The sequence below is a fragment of the Lampris incognitus genome (genome assembly GCF_029633865.1).
Source record: "Lampris incognitus isolate fLamInc1 chromosome 3 unlocalized genomic scaffold, fLamInc1.hap2 SUPER_3_unloc_1, whole genome shotgun sequence".
NCBI classification, from domain to species: Eukaryota; Metazoa; Chordata; class Actinopteri; order Lampriformes; family Lampridae; genus Lampris; species Lampris incognitus.
Genome location: NW_026611070.1, coordinates 312,284 through 329,538, shown reverse-complemented (window position 1 = coordinate 329,538; position 17,255 = coordinate 312,284). Strand labels below are relative to the sequence as shown.

The window sequence follows — 17,255 nt, the reverse complement described above, 5'->3', positions numbered from 1 at the left end:
ACAAGTTCCATGATATCATCGTCAGGCTTGGGGTATTCCACACCATCTGCACACTGCTGGCAATAATAGGAAAGCGTTTCCAAGATGCTGGACTCAAAGACCTCTGCATTGAGTCTGGCATAATGCAGAAGGCTCAATTGCTGGTGTTATGGATGGCCGCAAGTACAACAGGGCAGTGCGACTACACAAGCTCCTGTATGAGGCTCTCATGCGACTGACCTTGAATGGTTTCCTGTCCTGGTTGGAAGAAACTCACAGGAATGACATGGTTCACCTGAATGAGACACTGAAGACCATTGACAGCCTTGGGAAAGAAGTCTCGCAACATGCTTTGAAGGAGGTCCTCGAGAACAGCTCTTGTACACGCATCATGGATCTATTTGAAGTCTACCGTGAGTTCCTTAGAGGTGGAAACGGCAGCCTCTCAAACTTCTGCATGTCCTATTTGGACATGGTTGAAATCTTGTTGGGGCTCATCCGAGCATCCAGAGAGGGAGACTGGATGCTACACTTGGCTAGCATTCGAGCAATGATCCCATGGTGCTTTGCTTATGACAGGATGAATTATGCACGCTACCTCCCCTACTACTACGCCCAGATGTCTGAGCTGCCCATCACACACCCAGATGTGTACACAGAATTCATGGAAGGAGGCTTCTCAGTCCAACTGGGCTCCACCAATCCCTTTGGCCGAATCCCTGTTGACCAAGCTATAGAAGAAACGGTGAACAAAGACACCCAAACAGCTGGAGGGACAAAGGGATTCAGCTTGAAGCCAGGAGCTGTGACCAAATATTATCTCACAGCTGAGTATAGAAGCATGTACCTCAGACAGCTGAGAGACCTGACAGGTCAAGGCAGCTGCAAATGGTCTCATCCAGATCTACAGAGTCCAAGGATCAAGAGAGATGAAGCAGATGTCCAGTCTCTCATGAACCTTATGGAGAATAACTGGCTCAATCCTATGTCCCCTGATGAGATTGATTTGGTTAGCCTCTCCACTGGCAACATGGCTCCACCTGATGTGACCATAGATCTCTTGAGAGCTCTTGAGAAAGGAGAAGAGGCCTACCAAGCATTCCAGCAAACAAGGTTAGATGCAGACCCACCACCTGTGAAATTCCACGACAAGATGACCAAGCAAAGTCTGAAAACATTCTCCAATGTCAGCACAAAACAAGCTCATGGAAAGAAAGCACAGGATGTGGTTCTTAAGGCAGATAGAAACCCTTTCAGTCACATGATCCTGGTGGCTGAAAGCAGGAAGGTGAATCTGAAGGATGTCCTTGCCTACCCATTGGGCCCACTAACATGGGCACTGGCAAATGCTGATGGGTCCTTACGAAAAACAAACAAGGCTGCACTTGCCAGAGAGCTTGAAAAGAATGTATCTCCTGCAGAAGACATCCCAATCCCATCTACTTCCATCATTGATGGGATGAGCCTGGTCCAAAAAATGAATGGCAACAACAAAACCTTTGCACAGGTGGCAGAGTCAGCCTTGACCCAGGTCCTCCATGAGGGAGCACAGAGTGGGAGGATTGATGTTGTTTTTGATGTCTATCACCAGACTTCGATCAAAGATGCTGAACGACTGAACCGGGGTGGAGACATCACTCTCCAGTACAAGAATCTTGCAGGGGGACACCACGTCCAGCAGTGGAGAAAATTTCTGTGCAGTTCCTCCAACAAGACCAGTCTCATCAAGTTTCTGGTGGAAGAGTGGAAACTCCCACGATATAGAGCTATGCTGCACGGCAAGGTGTTGTACATGACCTGTGAGGAAACCTGCTACAAGTTGACAGAAGATGGGTGTGAGGAAGCAGCAGAACTGCACTCCACACATGAAGAAGCTGACACCCGTCTGCTCCTGCATGCATTGCATGCAGCAAATGCGGGCTCAAAGTCAGTTATCATCACAGCTGAGGACACTGATGTCATGGTGCTTTGTCTTGGCTTCCAGAAGGACATCACCTGTCCCATCTACCAGAAGTGTGGGACTCAGAACCGCACACGGTTTGTCGACATCACCAAACTGGCAAGTTCACTTGGAGACAGCATCTGTGACAGCCTAATTGGCTTACATGCCTTCACAGGCTGCGACACTGTCAGTGCATTCGCTGGTCGAGGGAAGCTGAATGCCCTGAAGATAGTGAGAAAGCACACTTCCTGCCAAGAGACTTTTAGTCAACTGGGACAGACATGGAATGTGAGTGATGAGCTGTTCCAGAAAATTGAGCAGTTCACCTGTCGGATGTATGTTGCTAATAGCAGCACTGCTGAGGTGAACAAACTGCGTTACCAGCTCTTCTGCACCAAAAGGGGAGAGGTTGAGTCCAGCCAGCTGCCACCATGTAGAGACTGTCTCTTTATGCATGTTCAACGAGCCAACTATCAGGCAGCAATATGGAAGTGCTGTCTGCAGGCTAACCCTGTGGTGCCAAGCCCTACTGAGTATGGATGGACAGACGATGAAGGCAAGCTGGCCATTTACTGGATGCGCTCCCCACCTGCACCAGATGTGGTCTTGGAAATGCTAACATGCAAGTGTGTGCATTCATGCAAAATGCCAAGCTGCATGTGCCTGTCAAATGGACTTCCATGCACAGACATGTGCAGGTTACAGACCTGCAGTAACCAAAAACAGCAGGATGGTCCAGAACTGGACTTTGAACTAGGGGAGTCAGATGATGAGAGAAACGAGCAGTTTGATGAATGATAGTGTGATGATTCTGATGGTATTACTGTGGTAGTAGTCTATTGATGCACAGGATGTTGATTCTGGACTTGGTTACCCAGAGCTTGATAACAATAATGTAACCATGTTCACATATACCCATTACCCTACCCATTACCATTACATATACCCACTAATGATATGGGATTACATGTATCATTGACTAAGTATATGTAAATGTCAATGTTGTTTAAAATATTAAAATAGTTCATTACCTCACTATGGTATTCCTTTTTATCATTTATTTTGATTGTGTATTTAAACAAATGTATAGAGACCAGTTTGTGACCTAACTGGCTTTGGTCTAGTTCTCATTTAAGGCTCACAATCACCTCACACAATGAAATAGTATGGGTATATTATACATTTCCTGAATCTTTACAGTCCTGTGAGTATTCCAGTGTTTGTGTTTTGTGTCCCTGATATTCCTAGATGCCACAGGGCTAAAAGAAAGTATATAGTTTAGGCGAAAATTGCAGAAAGATGTGTGTTATTGACGGGTTGAAGAGCTCAAGTGACCTCTATATTTGTGAGAAATATCCACAACAGGGCTTGAATGAAAGCTAAGAAGGTCCCCTTTAAAATGATACCAAAGACAATATTATAGAACATTGAAAAATGTCCTGACCATGAGGCTAAACCAGGATATGCACCAGCGTCTAAAATGCAATTTAGTTTAGCGGGTGGTTAACTTCATGAGCTGATAACTGTGATACAGCTGCCACTCAGGAATGGTTATCATACCAAAATATCATCTACAGACATGGATCCTTTCAAAAATTATAAGTAAGTTTTGCCACCTTGAGTGTACCGAAATATCGTCTGGCCCATGGACTATTACTGTTGTTTCCTTCACTCTACTCCATGATGCCACACATTCAGGAAAATGAACTGCAAAGCTAACACAATTAAAAATGATTTTCTAGATTCTTTACACTGGAAGTGGTAGCATTTCTATGGTATAAATGTTTATGAATTTGATTCCACAAAGTAAGTTTCTGGGCAGGGTAGAAGTCTACTGGGTTAGCCATATACTGTACATTCTTGTGAATTATTTGATATACACAGCTACACAAACAAACAACACACAGGCTCCCCACCTTCCTGGAAGCCATTTTCATGCGTAAACCATCTTGGTCTTTTCGATTCTCTCACATAAACATCACGCAGGCAGGGTTGGGTAGTAATGGATTACATGTAATTGGGATTATGTAACTACAATCGGGTCAGATTACTTTAAAAAAAAAATTGTAATTAGATTAACATTGTCAAGGATTACTTGATTACGTCTTTAAAATATGGCAATTTTAAAATTATGAAACTATTTTTCATGGTAACTAATGGTCTGTTAACTCAGGAAAATTGCGTCTGACATACGGGGTTTGTTAGATATGTGCGCCACTTTGTGGAAGTGATGGGCAAAGCAGTTCTTCTAAGAGTACTGAATCGTTCAGTGCTTGACTTGAGCTCTTCCCCTGTGTCCCACCATTCTGAACAAGTGCTCCTCTTAAGTTACAACAGCAAGTCCTACATCACCTGAAATATCTACAGACGTACTGTACTGTTAATGCCAGCGTGGTTTTGTAAGGGGAATTTGATTTGACCAATTGTAAATGCCGAATATGTTTGACTGTACATGAAATAGGGAGAGAAAAAAAAGGCCACCATTAACAAAACTGGCAACCTGAGAGGAGTAACTAATTGTACCTGGCCAATTACCCCACTCTTCCGAGCTGTCCCGGTTGCTGCTCCACCCCCTTTGCCGATCTGGGGAGGGCTGCACACTAACACGTCTCCTCCGATACATGTGGAGTCGCCAGCCGTTTCTTTTCACCTGACTGAGGAGTTTCACCAGGGAGACGTAGCACGTGCGAGGATCATGCCATTCCCGACCAGAGGAGGCGCTAGTGCAGCGACCAGGACACAAACCCACATCTGGCTTCCCTCCCGCAGACACGGCCAATTGTGTCTGTAGAGACGCCCGACCAAGCCGGAGGTGACGGAATAGACCGCTACGCTACCCGGACACCCACCAGCCACAGCGCATGGGAGGATCAGGCGCCCTGACCGACCAATTGTGTCTGTACGGATGCACCATGGTGACTTAACTAATATTTGTTTTTTAACTATGATTTATGGATAATGGAGGTTTTTATTAACATTAAAAATGGACATTTTAAGTAAGAGCTCCTCTTGCATTACAACAGCAAAGTCCTCAATGAAGCCTTTGATTAAAAACAGCTGTGACAAAAACTTACACAAAATTAACAGCATCCAACCTGTTGTAGAATACACACAGTACACCTGAAGGTTGTGCCAGTACTGTTTTTTAAGGGTAACTTGATTCTGACTAACTAAATGCTTTACATGCAAAATGCATTTTATTTGCATTGAACATGTTTTGAGATGCTTAAAGAGAAAAAATATTTGTGGAATTCAAATTTTTGTGGCTGCAGCCATTTTTTTAGTAAAAGGTGCAATATTTTCAATATTTGATTTTGAAGTAATCCAATGAAAATACATTTTTGTAATTTGTATTCCATAACTGACGACATTTCTAAGTAATCTGACCCAACCCGTAGGACAGATGAATACGATCTTAGCCTAAAGCTTCTCATTGGGTTCCACCCATCTAAGCGACACACACATGTCCTGAGGCCACAGCTACCACCACATAAATACTTCTGAACTGCTTCACAGAGTCCCATCTTTTATTCAGCACTTCTTCTCCACTGCCGACAAATAAATGTAATAAAACTCTCATTTTAACAAATTACCAGCCACTACTGCCTGCTACTCTCATAAACTCACTCACTGGCACACTCTCACACCCACACACACGTGCAACTTCACTTTGACTTTTCTGTAGCTCGCATGCCCTGGGCACTACCATCCATCCCCGCCGTGCTGTAATTTGAAAAATGCTTCACAGGCCATAGATCAGTCGCACAATACCACTGTGTGTTCGCATGAGAATGAAACATACCTAATGCAGGGTTTCTGACATTTTCATTCATATATGACCCTTCAACCCCATGTCCCAAAACACACACACGTACACAGTCTGTCTCACCTCTCAACCCAGCTCTTGTAGCTGGGGATATCCTTGGCGTACAGCAGCTTATTGGAGGGCGAGTCCTTCCCCAGGCGATGCTCTGAGGTGGAACAGGAATCCATGAAGGTCTGGGCGACCACAGACAGACAGGCATCCGTGATACTGCTCTTATGGATGTCGAACACAAACTGAGGGTTCTTGATCACGTTCACCCAGAAACGCAGAGGTAGGCTGCAGGAAAGTAGAGGAAAAGCAAAGTTTGATATCTTTCATCTTGTTATTTCAACTATTAACTTGTCTTGACTCCATATCCACCCCCTTCTTATCATTGGGCTAGGCTTCTAATATATCAAGTCAGATCACATCTATATCAGTCTGTTACTTGGTTTAATTTATCTGGGATTGGTGAAGAAGTACATCTTGCAAAACAAATAATGATTGATGAATTTTATAATGCGTGGTAATAATAACCTCCTTCATGGCTCTTTTATTCCAGGGTTATAATGACGCACCAAAACCAACAATCATTCATAAATTGTAGTTATAAGTTTTTTCTAACCTCTAACCTAACAGAGCTGGATGTAATAAAATATCTTGTACAGTATGTTTTAGATTTAAGATGAACGCCCCCGCTCTCTTTGCTTTTCTCTTTTGCAGACACGACAAAAGATTTTATCAGCCATTTCTTCCTTTGGTGTTAAAATTGCGATTGCAGGGATTACTCAATTCCATCTCAATAAAAACCAGAATGTGGCTGGCCCGGCAAACAGAAGAACAAAGTACCATCTAAATTGAGAGGTAAACAACCATCTGTGTAAAGCCTAAGTGCTTTGTGATTAAGTCCCTCAATGGCATTTTCCTGCTGCAGCCAGCCAGCCAGCACACATGAACATATTTTATTATGTCCCAGAAGGTGGACAAGGATTCATTTCCTCTGGAAAGTTAGTACACAGACCCTGCTGTTACCGATGTGCTCTACTTGATGTGTGCGCTCAATTGAATAAAGTCTTTATCTTTAAAAGCAGCTGGTGTCCGGCGCTCGTCGTTTCCAGCTGTGTCCAGGAGTCCTCACTTGGGGCCTCACAGTGACACATCACATATTGCCTTGTTCGTACAAATGGCCCCTATGTTATGGCTGTCCGGAATAATAAAAATACACAACTCCCTTTATTTTCTTGGCTTGTTTTTTCCAGAAAGCCGAGATGGGGCTGAGTGTGTGTGGGCTGCAGTGAAAGGGCTCCGGCGGCATTAGGAATGTTAGAGAACAGTAAAGACGAAGGAAATCCAACTGGGTATCAGACTTGTGGATGATGCAGCAGATACTGTAGCCCACATGGGACTGTGTGCGTGTATGCAGATACGGAAGGATGGGTATGAAAAAAAAACAAAAAAAAACAAATGCAATCATTCAAACACCACCAGTCCTCTTTCCATCATCCCATCCTCGCCTTTATCCCACCTCAACCCCCCAGAAAGCCATTCAGATGTACAAGCTAACAAAAGAGGATTTGGATAAGGAGTGTGTGTGTGGGTGGGGGGGGGTGCTCAGCATTACGACTTCCAAATTATTCTAGCCAAAGAATTTGTAGGATTAAGCTCAGGGATCAAAGGGATATTAACACCGCCGCCGTGTCGCCTTGATTGTTGAAAATCTGGCCCAGCTGCCCTTGGTTCTGAGGTCTATGCTGTTGGAAATAGACAGGGGGTACTAAAATGTCAGGCATCCTGGCATGATTTTATGTAAACTGAATCAAAGCCATAAAAATATTGTACGTTTCTATTATGATGCAAATATCCAAAGCACATACCAGTTTTCTGTGTATAGTATAGTGACCCCATGTGTAGGAGATTCAAGAATCATTATGAGGCTGATCTGTCCTTTTAGTCTGGGATTAGGTATAATGTCAAGTTTAATGTCAGCTGCTAAATTCATATCATCCTGGGGACATAATAGTGCCTGTCTCATCCATTAAAGGACCACAGAGAAGTACTGTGGGAGTCATACAATTACTGGAATCTATATTCCTACTCATATAAGAAAATCGTGACGCAACAGCAAAAAATACAGCAAGTATAGCCACTACTCAAACAGCTTCCTTTCAGTGCACAGCATGACTAAGAGCATACCACATAATGGATCAGTCCACTTCAGAGGAGCGGACAGGGCCAGTGAGTCTTATGCCAGGATCAGACTGCATTATTTTGTTGTCACCAACAAATTTCCTGCGTCGGGCCCAATTATGAATGTTGGGAATGAAGAACGTGCATCTTTACCCCGTGTAATGTGACATAATCGAACACGAGTGATGTGTGTGGGACGCCCCACGACACCCTGATGAAAAGTCTAGCATTTCAGAATTTCTTGCAGTTTCCTGCCTAGTCTGACATCTTCTACGTGTTCCTTGACATTGACCAATAGGATGACGGAGTGCTCTCTGGTGCACACATGTAAACATGGCAAAGCGTAAGAGGGATGCTGATGTTGCTGCTGTCAGGTGGACCGACAGAACCGAGGAAAGAATGGTTGAGCAGTGTCAACAATACCCCTGCCTTTTTGTTCCCTTGAGGGAGTACCATCCTCTTCTTCTTCTTCTTTCAGTTTGTTCCCTGTTTCTCAGGGGTCGCCACAGCGGATTTTATAGTTTCCAATCGGTGCTCTGTGAGGGCACAGCACCAATGGCGGCTGTTGTTAACCTGGGCCTCAACTGATCCGGTGTGGTTTTGTCAATCCACATAATCCATCCATTCATTATCTGAACCGCTTATCCTGCTCTCAGGGTCGCGGCGATGCTGGAGCCTATTCCAGCAGTCATTGGGCGGCAGGCAGGGAGACACCCATTCATTCACACCTAGGGACAATTTAGTATGGCCAGTTCACCTGACGTACATGTCTTTGGACTGTGGGAGGAAACCGGAGCCCCCGGAGGAAACCCACGCAGACACGGGAGAACATGCAAACTCCACACAGAGGACGACCCGGGATGAACCACCAAGGTTGGACTACCCCGGGGCTCGAACCCAGGACCTTCTTGCTGTGAGGCGACCGCGCTAGCCACTGCGCAACCATGCCGCCCAATCCGCATAATGATTTGGCAAAATTTTACACTGGACACCCTTCCTGACACAACCACTAACCCTATGGACGGGGGCACAGGTAAAGCGCTGGATGCCATCCCAGTATCCATGGACTTGTGCCTGTCGCCATACTTGAGGGAGTACCATAACAGGGTCAAAAAAGATAGGCTAAATGTTGGCGAGAAATAGCGGAGGCACTTCTGCAACCAGCAAGAGTGCATGGCACTATGATTACCTAACCTGACATGGTGACCATCGTGAAAGACAGAAATATCGTGCAGTCTGATCCCAGCATTAGCCTGGCTAAAGATCAGCTCAGCTAATCCTTGTCTTCCAAATAGTAAAGATTAACTTAAACTCAATATTGACCAAACTCACTAATCGTATTGTAACACAGCAAACTGTAATCCTTATTTAGAGGACCCAGCTCAGTATATTTCTACTGAGACTTAAAAACAGCGGGTGCTTTTGGAAATGTATTGCGCTACAGGATTAGAAATCTTGATATTCTTGGTCTCTCAACCTTAGAAGCACTAGTGATGTAATTTACAATAGGGGTGTGATGGTTTTCTATGATTATGGCAAACAGGTGTGTGTGTGTATGCACAAAAAAACATAACAAAACAAGAGGGAGCACCCTTGCATGACAGCAGTGTAGAGCATGGATGTGTGTGAGCGTGTGTGTGCCAGTTTTGCCTCGGATTTCAATAATTAAAATTCTGCCTGGTGGAGCAGGACAAACAGACAAGACAGACACACAGGGACACACACAATAAACACAGAGGAAAGAGGATGAGAGGGAGACGTTGACACACTGCCGCTAATCCAAAAGATACCATCTGGAGGTGCTCTTGGAGCCAGTGACTCATACGCACGCGCGTGCACACACACACACACACGCAGGATAAAAAATAAATTACAACTCTCAAATTATACTGACACACTGTACAAACACATACTTGAGAAAGAGACTGAATATTAACAAAATTTTGCTTCTCCACGTTCACCACGTTTATAGTGACACACAACCCGTTCCGGTACATCCGTACACATACACAAACACACCATCTCAATAATGTAGGGGACATATCAAGGACAAAAGCTGGGGGGAGGGGGGGTCTATTACCTCCACTGGTAACACTTGTCTGTGTTAGGGGATGAGCTTGGTCCATGGGGTAGTAGACAACTTTCTACGATACACCAGCTTGAACATGCCCCATGTATTTGTTGGACTATGGTAACATATAAGCTTGATTTATCCTGCGCTGGGGTGTCTGCGTCGCTCTGCAATTACACCGCCAGAACGCTAGCTGGCGGTGGGGTTCCTGTGCCACTGTGTTGAGTTTCTCATAGACAGCAGAAGAAGTTTCTTCACGCATTTCAATTAATGGAGACCGAAACTGAGCGGATCCCGTTGGGGTTGGAGCTAATAAATGTTGATCAACAGTAACTTTTAATGAAATTGATACAACACAGAAAAGATTAAGGTGGTCCGAGGAGATTGGGTATAAAAGCACTGAACCGACAGAGGCAGACTGGGGGGGGGGGGGGGGGATTTTCTGTGCTTGTGCGGCCACTGAAACACATGGAAGAAGAAACGCGATACTACCATGCGGACCAATCACAGTTGTGGTTTGCGTCGCCGCGACCTGTAATTTCATTTCTGGCGAAGGGCACGTCAGACATTCTACGTAGAGGGATAAATTGGTCTTTTATATGGATATTTGTGCTTACAGGGTTAAACCAGAAGCATCATAAAGTGTAGACCTTTTTTTTTTTTGCTCATTTTTAGCAGTCCCCCCCCCCACACCGTCGCTGGCAAAGGATCCATCCCCCCAAAACACGCTTTCTTGTCAGTGTGTCCCATACTCCGCCTCTCCCTTTCCCACTGTCTAAATAAATGAAAACACTGACAGTGATTGGACTGCCTCTCTGCTTTTAAAAGAAACAAACATTAAAGAGTTGTGGCCTTCTCTCCAATATCAGGTTGGGTTATATTAATCAAATCCTCACTTACTATATGTCGTAGTACTACAGCCTCTAAGAATAAAGACCTGAGGCAGGATCGCTGGTGAGTAGCTCATGACTTTATAAATACCATTAAGACGTGAGCATCAATTTGTACAACAATGTAAGATATTTAAAAAAGGGCATGGAGCATTACAGGTGATGGGATACTCTCGCAAAGGGGGATGGCATGCTACTGTAAACTACTAATAAGACACTTTAGCCCCTAGCTAACGGGTCTGACCCTTTAGCTGAGCGGTTAGTGATGTCGCCTTGTGGTGCAGTACACCCCGTATCGAATCCCGCACCGGGCAAGAAAATAACCGATTACACTATCAAAGCTAGGGAGGAAGAGCTGGTAGTGAGGAAACTCCTAAAGTGCATTTTGGGGGGACACAGGACAGCATACTGTGATGTGGTTGAAAATAATGGTTTGCGTGATGAAGATGGGCTTGGTTGGTTTAATGGGCTAGGGACCAATATGGGAGGGTTGCTGGCATTATCTCTGTACCATCACACCAAATGACGGCTTTTGTCGCAGCTGAGACTGCAGCCTTTTGAGACGATTAGTGAGTACACGCACAGAGAGCAGGGAGAAGACACAAGGGCACAAAGACACACAAAACAAAAACTTCCCATACAGAGGGGATATCAGGCATCAGCACAAACAGTTGTGTGTAATCTTAAGAGTGTGTGTGTGGCTCTGGGTGTTATGATAAATTGCTATTCATCACGGTCCTCTGGTGAGAGCCCATTCGATTAGCAGGCTAATGTAAGAGCGACGCACCGAGCTCTCAGAAATCACTTAACACGCACCGCAAATGGCCCAATAAAGCCGATGCGGAAAAGGATCAAAATTAGGACCATAAACTAAAGCAAATAGTCTTTCTAGCCCAGTCCCCCCCCAATTCCTACTTCAATTTCTCTTCCTATTTATCCCTCTGCACACATCAATTTCAACCGCCTATTCCCGCGGTCCTATGGGCCTGGGCTGAGTGATGCATACTGGGACCTTGGCTGAGGCCAAGAGGCTAATGAGATATTAGCGTTCGTTTAACTCCCACAGAGCTCACTTCCTCTTCTGTGTCATCCACCTTTCCACCCCCTAACTGCCAACCTCTATTCCAGTCCATTGTTGGTTATTTAACCCCTACCAACCTCTTAAGGTAGGTTGACATGGGTCAATATGGTCCAAATTAATCAGCAGATTTTAATTTGGTAGTCTACTTCCTCACCTAGAAACACGCATTTGTCACCACGGTGATTTCCATGGCGACAGGTGGCGTTTTGGCCCAGCTATCTGTGATAATAGATGGGGAGTCCTGGCAGCCAATTGGATTAGCCCCTAGTGGTTGGCTTTGATGAAGATTACAAACCCCTGTGGCTAATAGATATTAGGAAGGGGAGAGGCGTGTGGCGAAGCCTGGCACAGACAGAGGGCAATGCCATGGGAAATGTGCCAAGGCCTCTCTTATTGAAGAATGAACACAATACTGAATGACTAGGCCACGGCTGGCCACTCAAGAATCAGATCCAAGAAGAAAACACTGAGTTAACGCTGGGCATGTTTGCACGGATTACGTGAGCGCAAAATTATGTGCAAGTCTGTGTTGTGTCAAACAAATTATCCAAGTGAGATTAACAAGGGTTCCAAAGAACTCCCTCCTTGTCTCTTTATGACAGTATTCCATTATGCTGTTGTGCATGAACTACCCAGTTATGAACACATCCATGCACTTTAAATACTCAACTCACCAGTTGCTCTTCCATGTGTGCCGGACGTGCGGGTCATGGATGTTGTGTTTGTCAGCCTGCTCATCCAGGAAGTCAAACATGTACTTGATGGCCAGTGGCAGGGCGCTGCCTCGGTGGGCTGTGCTAAAGATGGTCTCAAACAGGTCATCCACAAACTTCTGTAATGTACCCTACGAAGGAGGAGGCAGATACAGACAAGATTAAATAAGGCACTGACTTCTGGGGTAACTCACTCATATGTCTAACACAGATATCTTGAACGGGTCGTGGCAAATAATCACACGTAGAGTCCACTTTAAGTGAAAGTACAGTTTTGTTTTTGCTCAAGTGTCAGTATTAAAAGCTCCAGAAAACATTTGAATTCATGATTTCTTGCCAACGTAACAGTCCTTGAATTGAATATATATATAATTGTTTACAAATATTATAACTTGTATTAAATGAAATAAAAATAAAACAATATGATGAAGATGAACAGGTGTCATACACTTGGCAAAATAGCAGCAGGCCTAAACAATGTATATACGTGAGTTAAGATTTAAATGACAAATATATATTTCTGAAAAGGGCTTGTGTGGTGCAAAGCATGGAGTAATTCTAATAGTCTAGCATTTAAGACAAAATTACAATTAATGCCCATTGTAATAAAACTGCTGGAGTCAAAACCTGTCAAGGAGTATTTAGATGAAAAACTGCTAATGGCCCCTACGCAGTCAGAATGACCTACTTGTATACATTTTTGCTTTCCTGTATGTGTGTGTGTGTGTATGCACGTGCGCGTGCTATGGTGCATGTCATCTTATTTTGTCCCCTACCTGAGACACTATTTCAACAACTCTCCCCCATCTTGCTGCCCTGGCCTTTAAATCTGCTGGCAGCTTTGATGGGGGAAATTGTTATTTCACAGCTGACTTTTAATAATATCTGGGAACAGGAGGCGCATCTCCTAAGCCTCTTTGTGCTGCAGGATTAGCTCCCACACTGCACCATTGACCCTAATTTGATTTAATGTTGTCGACTTTGAGAAAGAAGAGAGACAGAGGCAGAGGGGGAGAGAGGGGGGGGGGAGAGAGAGAGAGTCTATTCCTGTTGTAACGAATGAGCTGATGGGATGCACAGGAGAGAATCAGAGCAAGGGGTGGAAATGAATTGAAATGATAGGGGTCCCCTATCTGGAAAGGAGGCTGTTGAGTGTGGCAGATGAGGTGGGTACAGGCCTCAGCAAATAAAAAATAAAAAATCCCATTTGTGTTAAAGTGAAGGTGAGTGAATCCCATAGTGGAGGAGGAGGCAGAAAGGAGCAGGGATAAGGTGGAGGTGAAGAGGAGGGAGGAGAGAATAGAGAATCCTATTATTCTGACAAGCACTGCTATAATTCTACCGCGGCCCACATTAATGACAGCTTATCGTTTCTCTATGAAGATGAAAACACATATCTTTATATCAAGCGCACGTGCTGCTGAGCAGCAAGGCAGTCGGGACAGTCTGTATTCGCTGGTGCTGAAGAAATTGAAAATGAGTGTGTGGGTTTACAATATGTATGTGTGTTTTGGAAGTGGGGATGGGGGGGTATGTGTTAAGAGGGTCCAACTGCTTCCACGAGTGTGTGTGCATGTGTGTGTGTTGACATTTATCTCATCGTTTTATTTTTGCATGACTTCTGTCCTCATCCTAGTGTTGTTGTCCTCTCATGTGCCCCCCCCCCACACAACCCTCTACCCTGTAGCTAGGTTACACCGTATCTCCAAGTCAACATGTCATCTAGATGTGGTGACACTCAGCCACCATGTCTTGCATTCCTCTCATCTCAATGCTGAGGCAAACGGTCAGAATGAAAGCTGGGAGACTGAAACACGGGCAGACAGACAGGTACATACAGCCGGGGAGAGTCAGCAGCACACACGGGTACATGAAGTGTGTGTCTGTGTGTGTGAGAGAATGATGTGATCAAGCCCTTAGCCTTTTCCACTATCCATCCACAGGTACACACCCTGTAACCACGCTCAGTCAGGCTGACACTGATGGAGCTAATATGGGAGACGTCAGTGGCGTTGCCAGGGAGAGGTATTTATTGGCAAGGTGAAAGCCAAACGCAGTCAATTACGCTGCCTGTCTTCCCAATCATTTCTCTCCAAGAGAGATGGCCAGTCAAGATAAACTGGTTATTCTACAAAAACAATCCATCTGGAAAGATGGTGTGCTGTCTCCCCACTGCAGCCACCTCTCCGCACTCTTGCAGGGTGATGACAGGGGAAACGGAGCATTTCGGTGTGTGTGTATGTGTGTGTGTGTGGGGGGGGGTGTCAGCTAATTTTGCATTTGTGTGACAAATAACTGATGAGATATATTCAGTTCACATGTTTCTTAACGGGCAGTGCAATATGAATTACTTGGCTCCATGGCGACTGCACTCTGTTAGTCGGAGCAAAACCTGCGAGGACGGATGGATGTTTTTTTGCCCCTGTATGCCTGTCCTGTTTCTTTCTATTCGTATGTTGCGTCCTGTGTTGAGACTCACGCCAGTTTACGAAAAAACACAAAAACCGAAGCACATAACCCAGGATGACTGCAGCCAAGACCCCGAACTGAGACTTTTCTCTCATCAAAGAAAGAAAATAAAAACGACAGTATCAACATGCTGGTCCTACACTCATCCCCTCACGCCACCGCCCTTCCTGACAGAAACCATGTTTCCAGAGGAAAAAGGAAAGAAAGAAGAAGAGTGGTAGGCGCTTCAGGAGTGGGTTGGTATTTTGCATCCAGGGGTCACATCAAAGTCACACTTCCCTCCAAACCAAATTAGCAGTGTTTGTTTATTCTCATCGTGGTGGAAGCACATTTAGACAGACTTGTTTTTTAGTCATTTCTATTTGTGCCTGATAATATCTGTTTAATAAGAAACACCTTCACCAGATCCGCAACCCGTTCTTCTTTTCCTTTCTTTCTTTTTGCAGCTTTTCTGATGTGCTGCGGTACCAAAACAAACAGAAGTATCTGCATATTTTCTCTTTTTCACCTTAAGGGAGAAGAGGAATACATTTGAATAATCCTTCCCGCTGAGACGACTCACTCACAGAAAACATGAATATCTGAGTAAAGGAAGGGCACGCCGAGTCATGGAAGCCCGCTTCGGAAATGTACATGACCTTTTGACCTTCAGATCCGGTTCTCGAGTACCTGTGGTTTTCACTGTAAACAAGTCAAACCACCTCATCCCATTTCTTTTTTTTGGGGGGGAGGATGATTTTTCCCCCCTTTTTTTTCCTACCCAATTGTACTTACCCCACTCTTCCAAGCCGTCCCAGTCACTGCTGCACCCCCTGTGCCGATCCGGGGAGGGCTGCAGACTACCACATGCCTCCGTCACGGCATGTGGAGTCGCCAGCCACTTCTTTTCACCTGACAGTGAGGAGTTTCGCAAGGGGGACGTAACGTGTGGGAGGATCACGCTTTTTCCTCCAGTTCCCCCTCCCCCCTGAACAGGCACCCCGACCGACCAGGACACATACCCACATCCGGCTTCCCACCCGCAGACACAGCCAATTGCGTCTGTAGGGACGCCCGACTAAGCTGGAGGTAACGCGGGGATTAGAAACGGCGATCCCCGTGTTGGTAGGCAACGGAATAGACCGCCACGCTACCCGGACGCCTCATCCCATTTTCATATATTTCTGACATGTTAAGAAAAACCAGAGCTTATGTACAAAGTGAATAAATAAATGGTGTGCTCATTTGTGATGTGCGCTACTTACTTTGGTGGCCAGCAGTCGTGTCAAGTAGATCTCGGAAACCATTTTGCTTCCACGATCGCCCTCCTTCTGGTCTCCATGCTCGTGGTTCTTCACCAGGTGCCACACCTTGACCCCGCTCTCCAAGTCGGGCGTGATCATCGGAGTACGAGAACGCATGCTGTCAGGGCTTCCTGTGTACTTGATCATGTTTTCTGCTGGGAGCACCATACAAGACAGGGGGAACAACACAGTGGCACATGTTTAAACGACAGAGTCATTGTTATTGTCGATTTGTCCGACGTCGACTCCCGTGTCAGTTCACACACCGTTTTAACTGGCACAGAAATAACACAATGGCTGCTTCAAGAACAACACTGCGACCACCGCGATTCAACTTAATCAGTGCAGATATGACAACAAAACTACAAGATAAACAGAAAAGAAAGCCACATTAAAGCAACACGCAGACAAAGGCAGTCCAGACCCAACAATGGACGAAAAGATAAAAATACGTCTCCATTGTGCAACAGATTGATATCCGAGGAGAAAACAACAAAGTCTATGGTCTGCATCCCAGTAGCAGCAAACATATTTTTCTCTTCTTCTTTTTTCTTTTGACTGGGGCTTATATCCAATTTACAGCCTGTGGAGATTGGATATGAAACTTTTAGATAGGGTATGTGGTTAATTTTTCATGACTTCGTCTTTCTCCTCGGGATAAGACACGGTATCGCTGGTCGACACAAAATCGAACAGGTGTCAGAGGAGATGAAATATGCATGGCCCACCCAATGGCCGGAGTGGCGATGACATTTCCAAGCTCACGGCTCAATGAATGTTTACACTGTGTGAAGAGAATTGATCAGCGGGTGCGGCGAGGGGAGACGAGAGACAG

The 17,255-nt window shown here is 45.1% G+C and overlaps 1 protein-coding gene across 3 annotated transcripts in view; it reads right to left on the bottom strand.

Moving 5' to 3' along the window:
• plxna4 (plexin A4) overlaps positions 1 to 17,255 on the bottom strand; it is a 301,066-nt gene that overhangs the window by 12,609 nt on the left and 271,202 nt on the right. For 2 of the 3 annotated variants that reach the window (XM_056301621.1, XM_056301623.1), the window contains 3 exons: positions 16,382 to 16,575; positions 12,630 to 12,799; positions 5,811 to 6,023 (listed from right to left, as the gene is read on the bottom strand). In XM_056301621.1, coding sequence (XP_056157596.1) covers positions 5,811 to 6,023; positions 12,630 to 12,799; positions 16,382 to 16,575 — 577 coding nt within the window. The remainder of the gene's footprint in view (positions 1 to 5,810; positions 6,024 to 12,629; positions 12,800 to 16,381; positions 16,576 to 17,255) is intronic. The other variant, XM_056301622.1, reaches the window with a different exon arrangement.